At 39.0% G+C, this 20,781-nt stretch overlaps 1 protein-coding gene across 1 annotated transcript; it reads left to right on the top strand.

The window, feature by feature from the left end:
- The first annotated feature begins 7,703 nt into the window (after nt 1–7,703).
- On the top strand, nt 7,704–8,662 carry LOC101121527 (olfactory receptor 4D2-like). Its single transcript, XM_027975497.2, has one exon. It carries the CDS (start codon nt 7,727–7,729, stop codon nt 8,660–8,662), a length of 936 nt encoding a protein of 311 aa, XP_027831298.1. The 5' UTR covers nt 7,704–7,726.
- The last annotated feature ends 12,119 nt before the right edge of the window (nt 8,663–20,781 follow it).

Genomic DNA, 20,781 nt, shown 5'->3' with positions numbered 1-20,781 from the left:
TGTTTCTTTTTCCCCAGGTGGTGCTAGTGATAAAGAATCCACCTGCCAATGGAGGAGGCAAGAGACATGGGTCTGATCCCTGGATCAAGATCTCCTGAAGATCCCCTAGAGAAAACTAAGATCATGGCATCTGGTCCCATCAATTCAGTTCAGTCACTCAGTCGTGTCTGACTCTTTATGACCCCATGTGTTGCAGCACGCCAGGCCTCCCTGTCCATCACCAACTCCCTGAGTTCACTCAAACTCATGTCCATCGAGTCGGTGATGCCATCCAGCCATCTCATCCTCGGTCGTGCCCTTCTCCTCCTGCTCCCAATCCCTTCCAGCATCAGGGTCTTTTCCAATGAGTCAACTCTTCGCATGAGGTGGCCAAAGTATTGGAGTTTCAGCTTTAGCATCAGTCCTTCCAATGAGCACCCAGGACTGATCTCCTTTAGAATAGACTGGTTGGATCTCATGCAGTCCAAGGGACTCTCAAGAGTCTTCTCCAACACCACAGTTCAAAAGCATCAATTCTTCAGCGCTCAGCCTTCTTCACAGTCCAACTCTCACATCCATACATGACCACTGGAAAACCATAGCCTTGACTAGACGGACCTTTGTTGGCAAAGTAATGTCTCGCCTTTTTAATATGCTATCTAGGTTGGTCATAACTTTTCTAAAGCGTCTTTTAATTTCCTGGCTGCAATCACCATCTGCAGTGATTTCGGAGCCCCCCAAAATAAAGTCTGACACTGTTTCCACTATTTCCCCATCTATTTCCCATGAAGTGATGGGAGCAGATGCCAGGATTTTCGTTTTCTGAATGTTGAGCTTTAAGCCAACTTTTTCACTCTCCTCTTTCACTTTCATCAAGAGGCTTTTTAGTTCCTCTTCACTTTCTGCCATAAGAGTGGTGTCATCTGCATATCTGAGGTTATTGATATTAATCTTGGTTCCAGCTTGTACTTCTTCCAGCCCAGCGTTTCTCATGATGTACTCTGAATAGAAGTTAAATAAGCAGGGTGACAATATACAGCCTTGATGGACTCCTTTTCCTATTTGGAACCAGTCTGTTGTTCCATGTCCAGTTCTAATTGTTGCTTCCTGACCTGAATATAGGTTTCTCAAGAGGCAGGTCAGGTGGTCTGGTATTCCCATCTCTTTCAGAATTTTCCACACTTTATTGTGATCCACACAGTCAAAGGCTTTGGCATAGTCAATTAAGCAATAGATGTTTTTCTGGAACTCTCTTCCTTTTTTGATGATCCAGCGGATGTTGGCAATTTGATCTCTGGTTCCTCTGCCTTTTCTAAAGCCAGCTTGAACATCAGGGAGTTCATGGTTCTCGTATTGCTGAAGCCTGGCTTGGAGAATTTTGAGCATTACTTTACTAGCGTGTGAGATAAGTGCAATTGTGCAGTAGTTTGAGCATTCTTTGGCATTGCCTTTCTTTGGGATTGGAATGAAAACGGACCTTTTCCAGTCCTGTGGCCACTGCTGAGTTTTCCAAATTTGCTGGCATATTGAGTGCAGCACTTTCACAGCATCATCTTTCAGGATTTGAAATAGCTCAACTGAAATTTAATCACCTCCACTAGCTTTGTTCATAGTGATGCTTCCTAAGGCCCACTTGACTTCACATTCCAGGATGTCTGGCTCTAGGTGAGTGATCACACCATCGTGATTATCTTGGTCGTGAAGATCTTTTTTGTACAGTTCATTTGTGTATTCTTGCCACCTCTTCTTAATATCTTCTGCTTCTGTTAGGTTTATACCATTTCTGATCTTTATCGCGCCCATCTTTGCATGAAATATTCCCTTGGCATCTCTAATTTTCTTGAAGAGATCTCTAGTCTTTCCCATTCTGTTGTTTTTTCCTATTTCTTTGCATTGATCGCTGAGGAAGGCTTTCTTATCTCTCCTTGCTATTCTTTGGAACTCTGCATTCAGATGCTTATATCTCTCCTTTTCTCCTTTGCTTTTCACTTCTCTTCTTTTCACAGCTATTTGTAAGGCCTCCCCAGACAGGTCCCATCACTTCATGGCAAATAGATAGGGAAACAATGGAAACAGTGACAGACTTAATTTTCTTGGGCTCAAAAATCACTGCAGATGGTGGCTGCATCTATGAAATTAAAAGACACTTGCTCCTTGGAAGAAAAACTATGACCAACCTAGATATCATATTAAAAAGCAGAGATATTACTTTACCGACAAAGGTCCATCCAGTCAAACCTATAGTTTTTCCATTAGTCACGTATGGATGTGAGAGTTGAACTATAAAGAAAGCTGGGTCCCGAAGAATTGATGCTTTTGAACTCTGGTGTTGGAGAAGACTCTTGAGAGTCCTTTGGACTGCAAGGAGATCCAGCCAGTTCATCCTAAAGGAAATCAGTCCTGAATATTCATTGGAAAGACTGATGCTGAACCAGAAACTCCAGTACTTTGGCCGCCTGATGAGAACTGACTCCTTGGAAAAGACCATATCCTCGGAAAGATTGAGGGCAGGAGAAGAAGGGAGTGACAGAGGATGAGGTGGTTGGATGGCATCACTGACTCAATGGACATGAGTTTGAGTAAACTCTGGGAGTTGGTGATGGACAGGGAAGCCTGGCATGCTGCAGTCATGGGGTCCAAAGAGTTGGACTCAACTGAGTGACTGAACTGAACTGATGTCTTCTTTGGAGAAATGTCTATTTAGTTCTTTGGCCCACTTTTGATTGGGTATTCATTTTCTGGTATTGAACGGCATGAGCTGCTTGTATATTTTGGAGATTAATTCTTTGTCAGTTATTTCATTTGCTATTATTTTCTCCCATTTTGAAGGCTGCCTTTTCTTCTTGCTTATAGTTTCCTTTGTTGTGCAAAAGTTGTTAAGTTTAATTAGGTCCCATTTGTTTATTTTTGCTTTTATTTCCATTACTCTGGGAGGTGGGTCATAGAGGATCTTGCTGTGATTTATGTCAGAAAGGGTTTTACTTATGTTTTCCTCTAGGAGTTTTATAGTTTCTGGTCTTACATTTAGATCTTTAATCCATTTTGAATTTATTTTCGTGTATGGTGTTAGAAAATGTTCTAGTTTCATTCTTTTACAGGCGGTTGACCAGTTCTCCCAGCACCACTTGTTAAAGAGATTTTTTTTCTCCATTGTATATTTTTGCCTCCTTTGTCAAAGATAAGGTTTCCATAGATGTGTGCTCACTCTCAACACTACTGTTTAACATAGTTTTGGAAGTCCTAGCCACAGCAATCAGAGAAGAAAAAGAAACAAAAGGAATCCAGATTTGAAAAGAAGAAGTAAAACTCTCACTGTTTGCAGATGACATAATCCTCTACATGGAAAACCCTAAAGGTACTACCAGAAAATCACTGGAGCTAATCAATAAATATAGTAAAGTTGCAGCATATAAATTTAATACACAGAAATCCCTTGCATTCCTATACACTAACAGTGAAGAAACAGAAAGAGAAATTAAAGAAAGAATCCCATTTACCATTGCAACAAAAAGAATAAAATACCTAGGAATAAATTTACATAAAGAAGCAAAGACCTATATATAGAAAACTATAAAACAGTGATGAAAGATATCAAAGATGTTATAAATAGATAAAGAAATATATCATGTTAGTGTTTTGGAAAAATCAATGTAGTGAAAATGAGTATACTACCCAAAGCAATCTATAGATTCAATGCAATCCCTATCAAAATACCAATGGCACTTTTCACAGAACTTGAACAAATAATTTCACAATTTGTATGGAAACATGTAAAACCTCGAATAGCCAAAGCAATCTTGAGAAAGAAGAATGGAACTGGAGTAGTCAACATTCCTGACTTTAGGCTATACTGCAAAGCTACAGTCATCAAGACAGTATGGTACTGGCACAAAGAAATATAGATTAATGGAAGTCAGATAATTTTTACAGCACATCAAGATTACAATGCCAGTTAATTCCAGTGTTGAGCAATTCCTCATAATGAAAAAAATGTGGGTTTCCTGTACCAATCCTTATTCTAGAGGTGGTTAGAATTCACATGTAAAGAATGTTGGCATCAGTATGGGTGGTTAATCAATTTTGGAGCTTTGGTTGGCAAAATAAGGGACAAGGTTTACAGGGCAGTAAGTTTCCACTGTAGTCTACAGTTTCTACTGTAGTACAGTTTCTACTGTAGTATTTTTCCACCTACAAATTTCCCTAGGAAAAGATCAATTAGGCTTAAAAGTAAGAGAAAAAGATGAAAAGAAGAAGGGGAAGAAGAAGGAAAGAAATCAGACCATTTATCCCAAAGATTGCATGACAGAGAGAACCATCCCTGTGTTGATAAGAAAGTCCATGGGTCTCAAAGTGTGGTCCCCAGAACAGGGGCATTAACATCATCTGAGAGCTTGCTATAAATGCAAATTCTTGGCCTTATCATTGACCAACTGAATGAGAAAGTCTGGGGCAGGAGCACAGTCGTTTCTCTTTTAAGAGGCATTCCAGGTGATTGTCTCACAGGTAAGAACCACTGTTCTAAGAACTAATTTCTTCTAAAACTTTCAGAGAATTGGTTCCTTTTGAAGAGACTCTTGTCCTTTTGGACCTTGGCCTGAGAATTCTATATTCTACAAATCTATAAAATTATATTGTCCTTGGTCTTTTTGACCCCAAGGGAATAGCTCTTAATGAATACGTGTTTTTGAGGCATTTTGAAACTTTTTAACAACTCCCATTGCTCCCTTTCCCCCAGTGGTAATCGGCCCAGCCCTGTTTCCTGAGTGAGTCCAGTAGTTTCTCCCTAAGGATATTCCCTCCTCCTTGGGTCACACCTCTTGTTGTACACGTGATGTATGGGCAGTGGCTGGTAAATTAAAATTAAAGCAGAAAAAGGATCTTCAAGAAGATGTTAGACCTGAAGACTCTCTACCATTCTGGGCTGAAAGAAGGTAAGAGACCCAGGCTCTCCTCACCTGTATATAGAGTAGCTGTAAGAAGCATCCAGAAACACTTGCTAGAGGGTGGAGAGAATAAACAGATGATATAGACTTGATAGAAGTAACTCATAAATGTGATGAGAGCATCTAAAAGTAATGCAGGGAAAACAAAAAGGTATTGAAAACAGATTCCTCAAGTTGCATGTGCAAAACCAAGCTTTTCACAACCAAGTGAAAACTTGGTCCTGTGATTTAGAGGGAGAATGCTGAAAGCAAAGGAAAACAGAATACACAACAAAATTTTCTACATGGTCGCGTTGAACAAGATAATACAATTACGTACTCATACATTATGTTAGCAAGCTTATTTGAGCAACTGCTAGATCAGAGTTGTTATTCTAGATGATGGGGCTACTAAGTAATTGAATTTACAATCTAGCTAAGAAAAACAACAGAAAATAAATGATAAAAGCTATAACTAAGAGAACTTATAAAGTGTTATTGGAACCCTGAGAAGTTAGGGATTAATTCTGCATGGGAGAAATGGAGGAGCCACAGAAAAGGTGATATCTGGAGACTTCTAAGTTGAGAAGGTTGTAGAAGGTATTTCAGGAAGCACAATTTATTCCCAAAGCTACAGAGATAACCAAGCATATGGCATATGGCATATGTGAGAGACTTTGGATTCCTTGAACATCAGTTCCTGGGTAACAGGGATACTGATGAGAAAGGTAGATGGAGCCTACATTTTAAAGCTTGGTGTGACATACTGAGAGGGAGTTACATGTATGTAAGCATGTATGTCAACCCTGAATTAACCCATTAGATCACTTCTAAAAGTTTGCGTTTTAAGCTGTGGGCCCTCGATACTCATTAAAAGATTATTGAAAAAGTTGGCTTAAAGCTCAACATACAGAAAACTAAGATCCTGGCATCTGGTCCCATCTCTTCATGGCAAATAGATGGGGAAACAGTGGAAACAGTGTCAGACTTTATTTTTCTGGGCTCCAAAATCACTGTAGATGGTGATTGCAGCCATGAAATCAAAAGACTCTTACTCCTTGGAAGGAAAGTTATGACCAACCTAGACAGCATATTCAAAAGCAGAGACATTACTTTGCCAACAAAGGTCCATCTAGTCAAGGCTGTGGTTTTTCCAGTGGTCATGTATGGATGTGAGAGTTGGACTGTGAAGATAGCTGAGCACCAAAGAATTGATGCTTTTGAACTGTGGTATTGGAGAAGACGCTTGAGAGTCCCTTGACTGCAAGGAGATCCAGCCAGTCCATTCTAAAGGAGATCAGTCCTGGGTGTTCATTGGAAGGACTGATGCTGAAGTTGAAACTACAGTATTTTGGCCATGTCATGCGAAGAGTTGACTCATTTGAAAAGACCCTGATGCTGGGAAAGATGGAGGGCAGGAGAAGAAGGGTACACAGAGGATGAGATGGCTGGATGGCATCACCAACTCAATAGACATGGGTTTGGGTGGACTCCAGGAGTTGGTGATGGACAGGGAGGCCTGGCGTCCTGCAGTTCATGGGGTTGCAAAGAGTTGGACACGACTGAGTGACTGAACTGAACTGAACTGAACTGAATGAGGGAAGAAGACGATGGGATATGAGTTTAGAAAGCTCTCTGTGACAGTAACATAGAAGATGGACTGGAGTGGCTGCAGATGGAAGCAGAAGGATGAGACTAAAATGACCTCTGATGGACAATAGGTTGTAGGAGGCAGGTGAGGGAGGGGAGTGAGGCAAGGCAAGGGGAGTGAGGAAGCCCCTTAACCCTCACCTGTCACCTCTATCTCTCACTCTCCATGTCCTTCTTCATCTTTGTTCCCATTCCCACTCCTGCCCCTCCTCCTTTCCATTCCTCTTCCTTCTTGCTTCCTTTTAATCCACCTTCTTTATTCCTTTGCCTATTCTGTTTCTCTTATGTCAATATCTTTCTTTGTCTTCTCCCTTGTAATCAGTAATATCTTCTAAAATTGTTTCTTTGAGTATTCCAGTCTCCTTTGTACAAGATCCATCACCCATTTATTAATCCAGAGAACCCCTCTCCCCCTTTTCTTGTCTCAGGACATATATCATACATGTCCTGTTACTGCTCCCAGTAAAGGACCACCTACGTCAGTCAGAGGAGGCACTCCCTATAGCTTTTCACCCACCCAGAATCAACACCACATACTTTTTGAATATTGACTATCAGCAAAGTGTGCATGGTAGGGCATAAATAAGTTATAAGATACGTATTTATATCTCTGGGAGCTTAGAGTTGAATTATAGAGGGAAAACAAAGACTTATGGAAAGTCCATTCATATTATAATGTGTTAACTGTTGCTTGATAAATGACTGATACAAAAAATGTATTAGAGATTGGAACATGGATTTATTTAGATTAGGACGCTACACAGAGGAGAGTGATGAGCATTTATTATTCCAGACATATTCTAGAAACCTTATGTGTTATTTAATTCCATGGAAATTTTCTAGAAAAGAAAACTTCTTAGAGATGTGGAAACCGACTCAGGTAAATACCTTACTCAAGGTCAAATCTCATGGAATATTAAGTTCTGAAATTTGACTCTGGTTCTGTTGGACTCTGTTTTCCCACCACTATATTACACTGAATCTTTGAAAAGCAGATAGCGTGTGTCTGGATGGCTTTAAGATATCTCATGAATGTGTATTCCAGCATCAGATGAGGGTGTCCATCATTTGGACTTGGACAGTTGCTTTGAGTCACTGAGCACTAGAACAGCACATAGTAACTTCATGCATCTCTGTCTGTGGTGTGTTTTCTTTAGGAGTATGGAGAAGGCATCATGGCATCAGGGAACCACACATATATGACAGAATTTGTCTTCCTGGGGCTCTCACAGACTCAGGAGCTCCAGCTAGTCTTGTTTCTGGTATTCCTGTTTGTCTACACAACCACTGTCATGGGCAACCTCCTCATCATAGTGACAGTGACCTCTGATTCCAGGCTCCACACACCCCTGTATTTTCTGCTCAGAAACCTGGCTATCTTAGACCTCTGCTTCTCTTCAGTCACTGCTCCAAAGATGCTGGTGGACTTGTGTGCTGAGAAGAAGACCATCTCCTACCAGGGATGCATGACTCAGGTCTTCTTCTTCCACTTTCTGGGAGGTGCCATGGTCTTCTTCCTCTCAGTGATGGCCTATGATCGCCTTGTTGCTATATCCCGGCCCCTCCACTATGTCACCATCATGAACAATCAGCTTTGTGTGGGGCTGGTCGTGACAGCCTGGATGGTAGGTTTTGTTCATTCCATTTCCCAACTGGTCCTGATGCTCCCACTGCCTTTTTGTGGCCCCAATGTCCTAGATAACTTCTACTGTGATGTTCCCCAAGTGCTGAGACTCGCCTGCACTGACACCTCCCTCCTGGAGTTCCTCATGATCTGCAACAGTGGGATGCTGGATGTCATCTGGTTCCTCCTCCTTCTGGTCTCCTACTCAGTCATCCTGGTGATGCTGAGGTCCCACTCAGGGCAGGCAAGGAGGAAGGCAGCTTCTACCTGCACCACCCACATCATCGTGGTGTCTATGGTCTTCATTCCAAGCATTTACCTCTATGCCCGGCCCTTCACCTCCTTCTCCATGGACAAGGCTGTATCCATCAGCCACACGGTCATGACCCCCATGCTCAACCCCATGATCTACACCCTGAGGAACCAGGAGATGCAGGCAGCAGTGAGGAGATTAGGGAAATGCCGGGTGCTTTGTAAAAAGGAGTGATAGTGGATCACTCCTGTTTGACTTTGTTTTCTATTTGTAAAGTGGAGAAAGAACTGTTGTGTCTGTCCTCTTCATAGCTTGTGGATGTGCTGTGAGGGTAATTGTGGAAATGAATGAGTATCAAAAATAAGCAACTGATTCAGATTTTTAGGAAAAAGGAAAATATCCTTTTTTTTAATGTGGTGGATTGTTTGAACACTCCTACAACAATAAGATGCATTGCCATGGAAACATTCTGGAAAGCCACACCCTCCTTTCTGCCTTCTTGGCGGACAGTTTCCTCTTAGGATAACAGCATTTCTCCAGAAGAGCAGTTCTGTTTTCTGTATTTGACCTATTTTTCCTGTACCCCATTTAGGTATGAGTCTGGATTGTTGGAAACTGTATAATATTTAGAGTCTTAAGCCTTGGAGACCCTAACCCATCATTTACCAAATAGATAAGCTTGAATGAGACACTTGGCCTCTCTTGAACTCATAACTTCTTCTTCAACAAAGTTACTGAAATTGGTATCTGACCCCACACTTCCCAGCTCTATTATAAGAATCAAATCCAAAAAATTGTGAGAAAACATTGAGTAAACCATATACTTTATTTGATTCAATTTTCAAGTTTGAAATTATCATGAATATGTAATTTTTTCTCTTTACCTTTTAATATAGTATAATTTAATATAGTATAATTATTACAAGCAAAATGTTCACTATTATGTGAACATTCATATACCTGCTACTCAGTTCAAGAACCATAGGGTACCAAAAGCTTATACCTACCTACCCATAGATTCTCTCATCACATCACTTTTCCACAGATGAAACTATGTTTTTGAATTTTATGTTTATCATTCCATTGCTTATAAAAATAGCTTTACTACATTTTGACACAATCAGTTTATTGTAATGTTTTGCTTCTTTGAGTTTTATAAACATATCAGACTGCATATAATATTCTGTTTTTTTCACTCAACAACTGTTTTTGTTTTTTTTTTTAATTGGGGGCTAATTACTTTACAATATTGTAGTGGGTTTTGTCATACATTGACATGAATCAGCCATGGGTGTAGATGTGTTTTAAATGCTGCATATTATTTTTTTGGATTAGTTTATTCTTTTGTGTGGAGAAGGCAATGGTACTGCTGTATAATATGCCATTATGAAAATTAGCTTTGGGGGATTGTGCCCAGTTTTCATTCTAGCCAACAGTACTCTTTTGCATATTCTTTTACTTGTCTCTAGCTGTTTTGTTGAGGAGCTATGGGCCTTTACCTTGAAGTGGAATTGCTGAGTCAAGACATCTTCAAACATTTACCTTTACATAAAAAGTGCCAAATGGTTTTCCAAAGTTGTATCTCATTCACCTTCCTCAGTAGTGCTGAAGTGTTCCCATTAATTCATGTTCTCCCAACAGTGGATTTTGTTGAACTTCATTTTTGCCCATTAAGTGGGTAAAAATGATATTTCACAATAGCCTTAATTTTAATTTCTCTAACATTTATTTCCATATTTTTTATTGTATTCAGGTTTTCTGTGAATGCATTTTGTTCAGTTTTTCTATTGAATTTTTCTAGTTCATGTAGGAATTCTTATATAATTTGTTGATGATCTATTTTCAGTTATATTTATTATAATGCGTGTGTGCATGCTAAGTTGCTTCAGTCATGTCAGACTCTGCTACACTATGGACTGTAGCCCTCAAGGCTCCTCTGTCCCTGGGAATCTCCAGACAAGAATACTGGAGTGGGTTACTGTGCCCTCCTTCAGGGGATCCTCCCAACACAGGGATCGAACCTATATGTCTCTTAAGTGTCTCCAGCATTGGCAGGATTTCTTACTATAACTTCTCCCAGTTTGTGATTTGTCTTCTCTACTTTTGTTGTTAATTTTCATGTAGTCAGGCAGGCATACCAATCTTTTATTTTAGTATTTGTTCTTATTGAGACCAAATTTTTAAACATTTTTTTTCTTATTCAGAGGACAGAAAAATATTTTGCTACATAGTTCTTTTAACTTAAAAACGTCCACTTTAAAATCATTTTAAGCTTTTTGAAAAATTTCGGACTTACAGTAAAGTTGCAAATATAGTATAAAGGACTTTTTTCCTGACCATTTGAGGACACTGCTTAAGTTGCCAACCTGACGCCCACCATTCCTTAATATTTGTCTGCATTTTCTACAGAGTCATTTCCCTCTATTACTGCCATAGAGTCTTTAAAATTGATATGCTATCAGTACATTGCTATAATTTTTAGCCTCTACTCAAGTTTTGCCAAATATCCCAATAAAGTCTCATAGACAGAAAATCTGCTTCAAAAGCAAGTGTTGCATTTAATTGTCACGTCTCTCCAGACTTTTTTTGATCTGAAAGATCTCCTTGATTTTGATTATCTTGGGAACTTTACAAAATTATTGGCCAGTTATTTCGTAGGATGTCCTCCAGTTTGGATTTGTCGGATGTTTCATGATGATTAGACTCAGATGATGCATCTCTGTCACTTTACCAGAAACAACCCTCCAGTCATGCTGTGTCCCTGTCACAGCCTATGAGGTGTGAATGCTTTTGTCCTGTCACTAATGAGCCATCACTCTGACTACTTGACTAACACGCTCACTAGCTTTCATCCCTGATTTTTCTTAATTACCTTACAATCCTCCTCCTTCTTTCTTGGCTCCCATCTCCTTTTCCCTTTCTCCTCTAGCTCTTCACTCTCTTCACATCATTAATGATTTTGAAGCTGGTATAGGCTGAGTCCTGAACACAGGAAAATTATACACCTTTAACTGCCTTCATCAAGTCTTTGCTGAAACAGGATGGGAATATGAGTAAACAGAGCAGCTGTATACCGCTCTGTCCATCCCCTCAGCTCTCCCCTCTTTCCTCCTCCCTGCTGCCACAGAGGCCCTCCTCTGCACTCTTTTGCAAACTTCCTCCACTGGCTTCTAACCTCCCTCAAGGTAAAACGTAAATGTAGGCACCCGGTATCTTAACATTATTCAGAGTGATTTGTGCCTCCTCTCCACTCTAATGTCCTACCACTTCCCCCTGTGCTCCAGCCTTGTCAAGGCTTTCAGGGTTCATGAAGTGTATGCTGAACCATTTCATCTCTAGATCCCTATTCTGCCAGAAACACTTTCCCTCCTTTGTCTGCCTAACACACTTGAATTTCACTTCTGTCTAAATGTTATATCTTCTGGGAAGCCATCCCCTCTCTCCCAGTCACGGTTACTCAGTCTTTTAACCTTTCGTGTTCCTCTAGTTAAGCTATCTCCCCTGTGAAGTACACTTCTATATTTCTGGGTCTGTTTTTCCCATGAGCCCTGTAAGTTTGTTGAGAGGAGAATGTATGTCTTCTTTTTGTATTCTCAGCATTAAATATTGAGGTATACCCAACTTGCCTTTTATTGCTCTCCTACTCTTAAAAAGGATAACTTTCAGTTATGTTAACAAATGTTGACCTAAAACAAATAGCAAATATTTCTCTAGCAAAGATGGGTTTATTCAGGATCAGCAGAGAATTGCAATTCAGGCTCTGCACCCATGGTGAGTGGAAGTGCACCCATGCACAAGTCCTTCGAGGCAAGGACTTGGAGAGAGAAAGGAGGGTGAGAAGGCAGGAATAAACAAAGAGTTCATGGCTTTTCACTGGCTGAGTCCTTGCCAGGAAAGAAGAGGTGTCTTTCTTTTTCCTGTTGGGCTCTGCTATTGTCACACGGTGTGAGAGCTCCCTGCTCTGGTCTCCCAACTCTACTTAACTGAGGTTTCAGCTTACTAGCTTTTCACATTTATAAACTTTCAAAATAGTCCAATACAATAACTTCAAAACTACAAGCCATATTAGAACCATTTTCTAAAACAGATAAATTATCCACAATCCTAATCTGAAGAATCAACTTTGAATTTTAGATGTGGTTCGGTAAATATTTTATATTCATTTATGTGCCTTGAGAGGACAAATATGTAAACTAGAGTATACAAAGGTTATCTTATGGAGAATTATATCAGAATCATAAGGAATTAATTCAGGCAATTAATTAGTCACTTTATCAATAGTGACATCTGACAGTCAAGGAGATTGACAAGACATATTCACTTCCCTAGCATCAACTCAGGCTATCTTATTTTTTATTTTAAATTATTATTTTATTTTGAAAATTATTATTTTTTTAGCTACAATGTGCAATTTGTGGGATCTTCGTTCCCCAACCAGGGGTCAAACTTGGACCCTTGCAGTAAAAGTGCTGAGTCCTAACCAGGGAATTCCACCATGGAATTCCTCAATCTGTTTTATTAAATGGTTGGATTTTAAAATGAACTAGAGCTAAGTGTGTGAGATGAGTGCAATTGTGCAGTAGTTTGAACATTCTTTGGCATTGCCTTTCTTTGGGATTGGAATAAAAACTGACCTTTTCCAGTCCCGTGGCCACTACTGAGTTTTCCAAATTTGCTGGCATATTGAGTGTAACACTTTCACAGAATCATCTTTTAGGATTTGAAATAGCTCAACTGGATTTCCATCACTTCCACTAGCTTTGTTAGTAGTGATGCTTCCTGAGGCCCACTCGACTTCACATTCCAGGATGTCTGGCTCTAGGTGAGTGATCACACGATTATGGTTATCTGGATCATGAAGATCTTTTTTGTATACTTCCCCAGTTTCCCCCATTGTCAGTCTCTCCTATCAGGAAGCTTTCATAAGCCTCTTATCCTTATCTATCAGAGGGAAGACAGAATGAAAACCACAATCACAAAAAACTAATCAAACTGATCACATAGACCACAGCCTTGTCTAACTCAATGAAACTATGAGCCATGCCGTGTAGGGCCGCCCAAGACGAATGAGTCATGGTGGAGAATTCTGACAAAATGTGGTCCCCTGGAGAAGGGAATGGCAAACCACTTCAGTATTCTTGCCTTGAGAACCCCATGAACAGTATGAAAAGAAAACATACAGACGGCTAATAAACACATGAAAAGATGCTCAACATCACTCATTATCAGAGAAATCCAAATTAAAAGACACAGTGAGGTACCATTTCACGCTGGTCAGTATGGCTACCATCGAAAAGTCTACAAACAATAAATTCTGGAGAGGGTGTGGAGAAAAGGCAATCCTCTTAAACTATTGGTGGGAATGCAAACTAGTATAGCCACTATGGAGAACAGTGTGGAGATTCCTTTAAAAAAACGGAAATAGAACTGCCATATGACCCAGCAATCCCCCTCCTGGGCACACACCCCAAGGAAACCAGAATTGAAAGAGACACATGTATCCCAATGTTCACTGCAGCACTGTTTACAATAGCCAGGACATGGAAGCAACCTAGATGTCCATCAGCAGATGAATGGATAAGAAAGCTGTGGTACATATACACAATGGAATACTACTCAGCTATCAAAAAGAATGCATTTGAGTCAGTTCTAATGAGGTGGATGAAACTGGAGCCTATTATACAGAGTGAAGTCAAGTCAGAAAGAGAAACACCAGTACAGTATGCATATATATGGAATTTAGAAAGACAGTAATGATGTAAGTAATGATATAGATTTCCCTATATGCAAAACAGCAAAAGAGACACAGATGTAAAGAACAGACTTTTGGACTATGTGGGAGAAGGCGAGGGTGGGATGATTTTAGAGAAGAGCATTGAAACATGTATATTACCATTTGTAAAATAGATGACCAGTACAAGTTTGATGCATGAAGCAGGGCACCCAAAGCCAGTGAGCTGGGACAATGCAGAGGGATGGGGAGGGGAGGGAGGTGGGGAGGGTGTTCAAGATGGGGGGACACATGTTGATGTATGGCAAAAACCACCACAATATTGTAAAGTAATCAGCCTCCGATTAAAATAAATAATTTTTTTCAAAGAAAAGGCAAAAAAAAAAAAAATCTGACTTCTTAGAGCTTTCTGAACTGCATAGGATTTCCAGGTTGGCCTGAATTCTTTGCAAATGTTTACACTTGGCAAAATAAAGTATCTGCCTATGACAAATAAGAATATACTGTGAAACTCTTCCACATACAAGAGATAATAGATTTTTTAAGTAATTTTTCAAATTGACATAATAGTTGCTATATAATATTATGTATGTTACAGGTGTACAATATTCTGACCAACAGTTTTAAAGGTTATACTTCATTTATAGTTATTATAAAATATTTGTTGTATTTCCTGTGTTTTACAATACATCCTTACTCTCCATGTCCATTCACATTGCTGAAAATGGCAAATTTCTATTCCTTTTATGACTGGGTAATATTCCATTATATATAAAACATATATAAAAAACATCTTCTTTATCCGTTCACCTTAGACACTTCGGTTGTTTTCATATCTTGGGAACTATATAAATAACATTTCTATGAACATTGTACATGTGTCTTTCAAATCAGTGTTTTGGGGATTTTTTGAAAATATATCCAGAAGTGGAAATGTTGGGTCATGTAGTATTTCTATTTTCAATTTTTTCAGAAACCTCTATACTGTTTTTCACAGTGGCTGCACCAGTCTACATTCCCACCAATAGTATATGAGGGTTCCCTTTTCCCCACATCCTCACCAACACTTGTTATTTGTGTTCTTTTTGATGATAGCAATTCTGACAAGTATGAGGTGATATCTCATTATGATTTTCATTTGCATTTACCTGATAATTAGCAATATTGACCATCTTTTCTTCTGCCTGTTAACTATACGTATTTTTCCTGAAAAATGTCTATTCAGGGACTTCCCTGGTGGTCCACTGGCTAAGACTCCCTGCTCCCAGTGCAGGGGGCAAAGATTTGATCTCATGTGGGCAAGGATCCACATGCCATAATTAAAAGCTCACATGCTGCGACTAAAAGAGCCTGCATATTACAGCTAAAAAGATCTCACTTGCTGCAATGGAAATCGAAGATTCTGCATACTGCAGCTAAGGCCCAGAGAAGCCAAATAAATGTTAAAAAAAAAAAAAGAAAGAAAGAAAGAAAAGAAAAATGTCTATTCAGTTCTTCTGCTCATTTTTAAATTGGGATTTTTGTTTTTTGGATGTTGAGTTGCATGAGCCATTTATATATGTTGGATATTAATCCCTTATTAGGCTTATCATTTGCAAACATTTCTTCTCATTCTCTAGGTTGGCTTTTCACTTTGCTGATGTTTTCCTTTGTTGTGCAAATGCTGAGTTTAATTAGCTTCCGTTTGTTTATTTTCGCTTTTGTTTCCTTTACTTTAGGAGACAGAGCCAAAACAATATTGTGGCAATTTATGTCAGTGTTCTGGCTATGTTTTTCTCTACGAGTTTTGTAGTATTCAGCTGTCTGTTTAGGTCTGTAATCCGTTTTGAGCTTATTTTTTAATGTGATGTTAGAGGATGTTCTAATTTCATTCTTTTACATGTAAGACCCCCTGGAGAAGGGAAAGGCTACCCACTCCAGTATTCTGGCCTGGAGATTTCCAAGGACTGCATAGCCCATAGTGTCACAAAGAGTCAGACATGACCGAGCAACTTTCACTTCACTTCTACATATAGATGCCCAGTTTTTTCAGCACGACTTATTGAAGAGACTGTCTTTTCTCCATTATATATTTTTGCCTATTTTGTTGTAGATTAATTGATCATAAGTGCATGAGTTTATTTCTGGGCTCTCAATTCTGTTCCATTAATCTATGTGTCTGTTTTCATGCCAGGGTCATGCTATTTTGATTACTATAGCTTTGTAGTATAGTCTGAAATCAAGAAGTATGATTCGTCCAGCTCCGTTCTTCTTCCTTAAGATTATTTTGGTTCTTCAGGGTCTTTTGTGTTTCCATACAAAATTTTAAATTATTCCTTCTAGTTCTATGAAAAATACCATTGGTATTTAGGTAGGGATTGCATGAGTCTGTAGATTGCCTTGGGTATTATGGTCATTTTAACAATATTGATTTTTCCAGTCCAAGAACACAGAATATCTATCCATCTGTTCCTGCCATCTGTTTCTTTCATCAGTGTCTTACAATTTGCCAAGTATAGGTTTTCTTAGATAGGTCTATTCCTAGATATTTTATTTCTTTTGATGTAATAGTAAATTGGATTATTTATTTAATTTCTCTTTCTGATAGTTTGCTATTAGTGTATAGAAATGCAGGAGATTTCTGAACATTAATTTTGTATTTTGCAATTTTACCAAATTCAGTGATGAGTTCTAGAAGTGTTCTGGTGGTGTTTTTAGGATTTTCTGTGAATAATATCATGTCATCTGCAAACAGCAACACTTTCACTTCTTCCTTTCCAGTTTGGAATCCTTTTACTTCTTTTTCTTGTCTGATTGCTGTGGCTACGTCTTTGAAAATTATGCTGAATAAAAGTGATGAGAGTGGACACCCTTGTCTTGTTCCTGATCTTAGAGGAAATGCTTTCTGCTTTCCACTGTTGAGAGTATGTTAGCTATGGGGGAGGGGAGGAATCTTTTCTTTTATTTAGAGGATTAGTCTATCTTAAAACTGAGTCACCTGGAAAAAGCACCCTGGATTGATTCTGGGGAAGGGGACAGTTATCATATGGGTGATTTTGATTCTGACTTACCTTTCAATAAGAGAAAATTGATATGTTCCAGTTTATATATTTCCCCTATCTGACACAAGTGACTCTGCAAAATGTTCCCCAGGCCTCATCTGTTCACTGCATCCTCTAGTCAATAATTTATTTCAAAAGCCCTGAATGGTCTGAATGGAGTAATTATGCTAAAGACCCAGTCAAGGACACTAAGCTGAGAAAATGATTTCACTATATTCTTTCACATATGAAAGAAAATGTTTTTCAGACTTAACTTCAAACTGTTAAATGGATGCAGGATATACATGAAAAGAACTTCATTCACATCTTCATTAAGGGATCTCAGTGTCACTGATAATTAATAATTCTACCCTTGCAAAGGTCAGTTTTATGTCATAACTTGACTATTCTATAGTTCTCAGTTATGCAAACATGAATCTAGGTGTTGCTATGAAGGTATTTTGTAGTTGTAATTGATTCTATAATCAGTTATTTTGATTTTACTTTTTTATTAATTTATTTTTTATTGAAAGATAATTGCTTTACAGAATTCTGTTGTTTTCTGTCAAGCCTCAACATGAATCAGCCATAGGCACACATATATTTCCTCCCTTTTGAAAATCCCTCCCATCTCCCATCCTATCCCACCCCTCTAGGTTGATACAGAGCCCCTGTTTGATTTTCCTGAGCCATATAGCAAATTCCCATTGGCTATTTTACATGTAAGTTTCCATGTTATTCTTTCCATGAAATTCACCCTCTCCTCCCCTCTCCCCATGTCCATGAGTCTATTCTCTGTTTCTCCACTGCTGCCCTGTAAATAAATTCTTCAGTACCATTTTTCTAGATTCTGTATATATGCATTAGAATATGATACTTACCTTTCTCTTTCTGACTCACTTCACTCTGTATAATAGGTTCTAAGTTCATCCACCTCATTAGAACTGACTCAAATGCATTCCTTTTTAAGGCTAAGTAATATTCCATTGTGAATATATATCACTACTTCTATAATAGTCCATTCATCTGTCGATGGACATCTAGGTTGCTTCCATGTTCTAGATATTGTAAATAGTGCTGCAATAAACAATGGGACACATGTGTCTTTTTCAATTTTGGTTTCCTCAGGGTATATGCCTAGGAGTGGGATTCCTGCGTCATATGGTGGTTTTATTCCTAGTTTTTTAAGGAATCACCATACCATCTTCCATAGTAGCTGTATCAACTTACATTCCCACCAACAATGCAAGAACTCTCCCTTTTTTCCACACCCTCTCCAGCATTTATTGTTTGTAGGCTTTTTGATGACGGCCATTTAGAAGGGTGTGAGGTGATATCTCATTATAGTTTCGATTTGCATTTGTTGGAGAAGACTCTTGAGAGTCCCTTGGACTGCAAAGAGATCCAACCAGTCCAGAATTAAAGATTTTAAAATTAAAAAAAAATTAAAACAAATGAAACAAGGTACAGAAATGAAACACTAAAATAAAAAAAAAATAAAAATAAAGGAGATCAGCCCTGGGTGTTCTTTGGAAGGAATGATGCTAAAGCTGAAACTCCAGTACTTGGGCAACCTTATGCTAAGAGTTGACTCATTGGAAAAGACTCTGATGCTGGGAGGGATTGGGGGCAGGAGGAGGAGGAGACGACAGAGGATGAGATGGCTGGATGGCATCATCAACTCGATGGAAGTGAGTCTGAGTGAATTCCGGGAGTTGGTGATGGACAGGGAGGCCTGGTGTACTGCGATTCATGGGGTCACAAAGAGTCGGACACAACTGAGCGACTGAACTGAACTGAACTGAATACTGAATGATGTTGAGCATCTTTTAATGTGTTTATTAGCCATCTGTATGTCTTCTTGGGAGAAATATCTGTTTAGAGCTTTTCCCCACTTTTTCATTGGGTTGTTTGTTTTTCTGGCATTGAGTTGTATGAGCTGCTCGTATACTTTGGAAATTAATCCTTTGTCAGTTGTTTCATTTGCTATTATTTTATCTATTCTGAGGGTTGTCTTTCCACCTTGTTTATAGTTTCCTTTGCTGTGCAAAAGCTTTTAAGTTTAATCAGGTCCCATTTGTTTACTTTTGTTTTTATTTCTGTTACTCTAAAAGGTGGGTAATAGAGGATCTTGCTTTGATTTATGTCACTGAGTGTTCTGCCTATGTTTTCCTCCAAGAGTTTTATAGTTTTGGTCTTACATTTAGGTCTTTAATCCATTTTGAGTTTATCTTTGTGTATGGCATTAGAAAGTGCTCTAATTTCATTCTTTTACATGTAGCTATGCAGTTTTTACAGCATCATTTATTGAAGAGGCTGTATTTGCCCCATTGTATATTCTTTCTTCCTTTGTCAAAAATAAGGTACCCATAGGTGCATGGGTTTATTTCCAGGCTTTCTATCTTGTTCCATAGGTCTATATTTCTGTTTTTGTGCCAGTACCATACTGTCTTGATGATAGTAGCTTTGTAGTATAACCTGAAGTCAGGAAGGTTGATTCCTCCAGCTCCATTCTTCTTTCTCAAGACAGCTGTGATTATTCAGAGTCTCTTATGTTTCCATATGAATTGTGAAACTTTTTGTTCTAGCTCTGTGAAAAATGCCATTGGTAATTTGATAGGGATCACATTGACTCTGTAGATTGCATTTCACAGTGTAGTGATTTTCACAATATTGATTCTTCCTAACCAGGAACATGGAATATTTTTCCATCTGTTTGTATCATCTTTGACTTTTTTCATTCAGTTCAGTTCAGTCACCAGGTTGTGTCTGATCTGCAACCCCATGGACTGCAGCACACCAGGCCTCCCTGTCCATCACCAACTCCCAGGGTTTACTCAAACTCATGTTCATTGAGTCAGTGATTCCATCCATTCCATTCCATCTCATCCTCTGTCATCCCCTATTCCTCCCATCTTCAATCTATCCTAGCATTAGGGTCTTTTCAAATGAGTCAGTTCTTCTCATCAGGTGGCCAAAGTACTGGAGTTTCAGCTTCAGCATCAGTCCTTCCAATGAATATTCAGGACTGATTTCTTTTAGGATGGACTGGTTGGATCTCCTTGCAGTCCAAGGGACTCTCAAGAGTCTTCTCCAGCACCACAGTTCAAAAGCATCAATTCTTTGACACTCAGCTTTCTTTATAGTCCAACTCTTACATCCAAACATGAGTACTGGAAAAACCATAGCTTTGACTAGATGGACCTTTGTTGGCAAAGTAATGTCTCTGCTTTTTAATATGCTGTCTAGGTTGGTCATAACTTTTCTTCCAAAGAGCAAGCGTCTTTTCATTTCATGGCTGCAATCACCATCTGCAGTGATTTTGGAGCCTCAAAAAAATAAAATCTGTCACTGTTTCCACTGTTTCCCCATCTATTTGCCATGAAATGATGGGACCAGATGCCATTATCTTCGTTTTCTGAATGTTGAGTTTTAAGCCAACTTTTTCACTCTCCTCTTTCACTTTCATCAGGAGTCTCTTTAGTTCTTTTTCACTTTCTGCCATAAGGGTGGTGTCATCTGCATACCTGAGTTTATTGATATTTCTCCCGATAATCTTGATTCCAGCCTGTGCTTCATGCAGTCCAGTGTTTCTGATGATG

The sequence above is a fragment of the Ovis aries genome, chromosome 11 (genome assembly GCF_016772045.2).
Source record: "Ovis aries strain OAR_USU_Benz2616 breed Rambouillet chromosome 11, ARS-UI_Ramb_v3.0, whole genome shotgun sequence".
Classification (NCBI taxonomy): Eukaryota; Metazoa; Chordata; class Mammalia; order Artiodactyla; family Bovidae; genus Ovis; species Ovis aries.
Note: the sequence above shows the minus strand (reverse complement) of the source record. Positions and strands in the feature narration are given on the sequence as shown.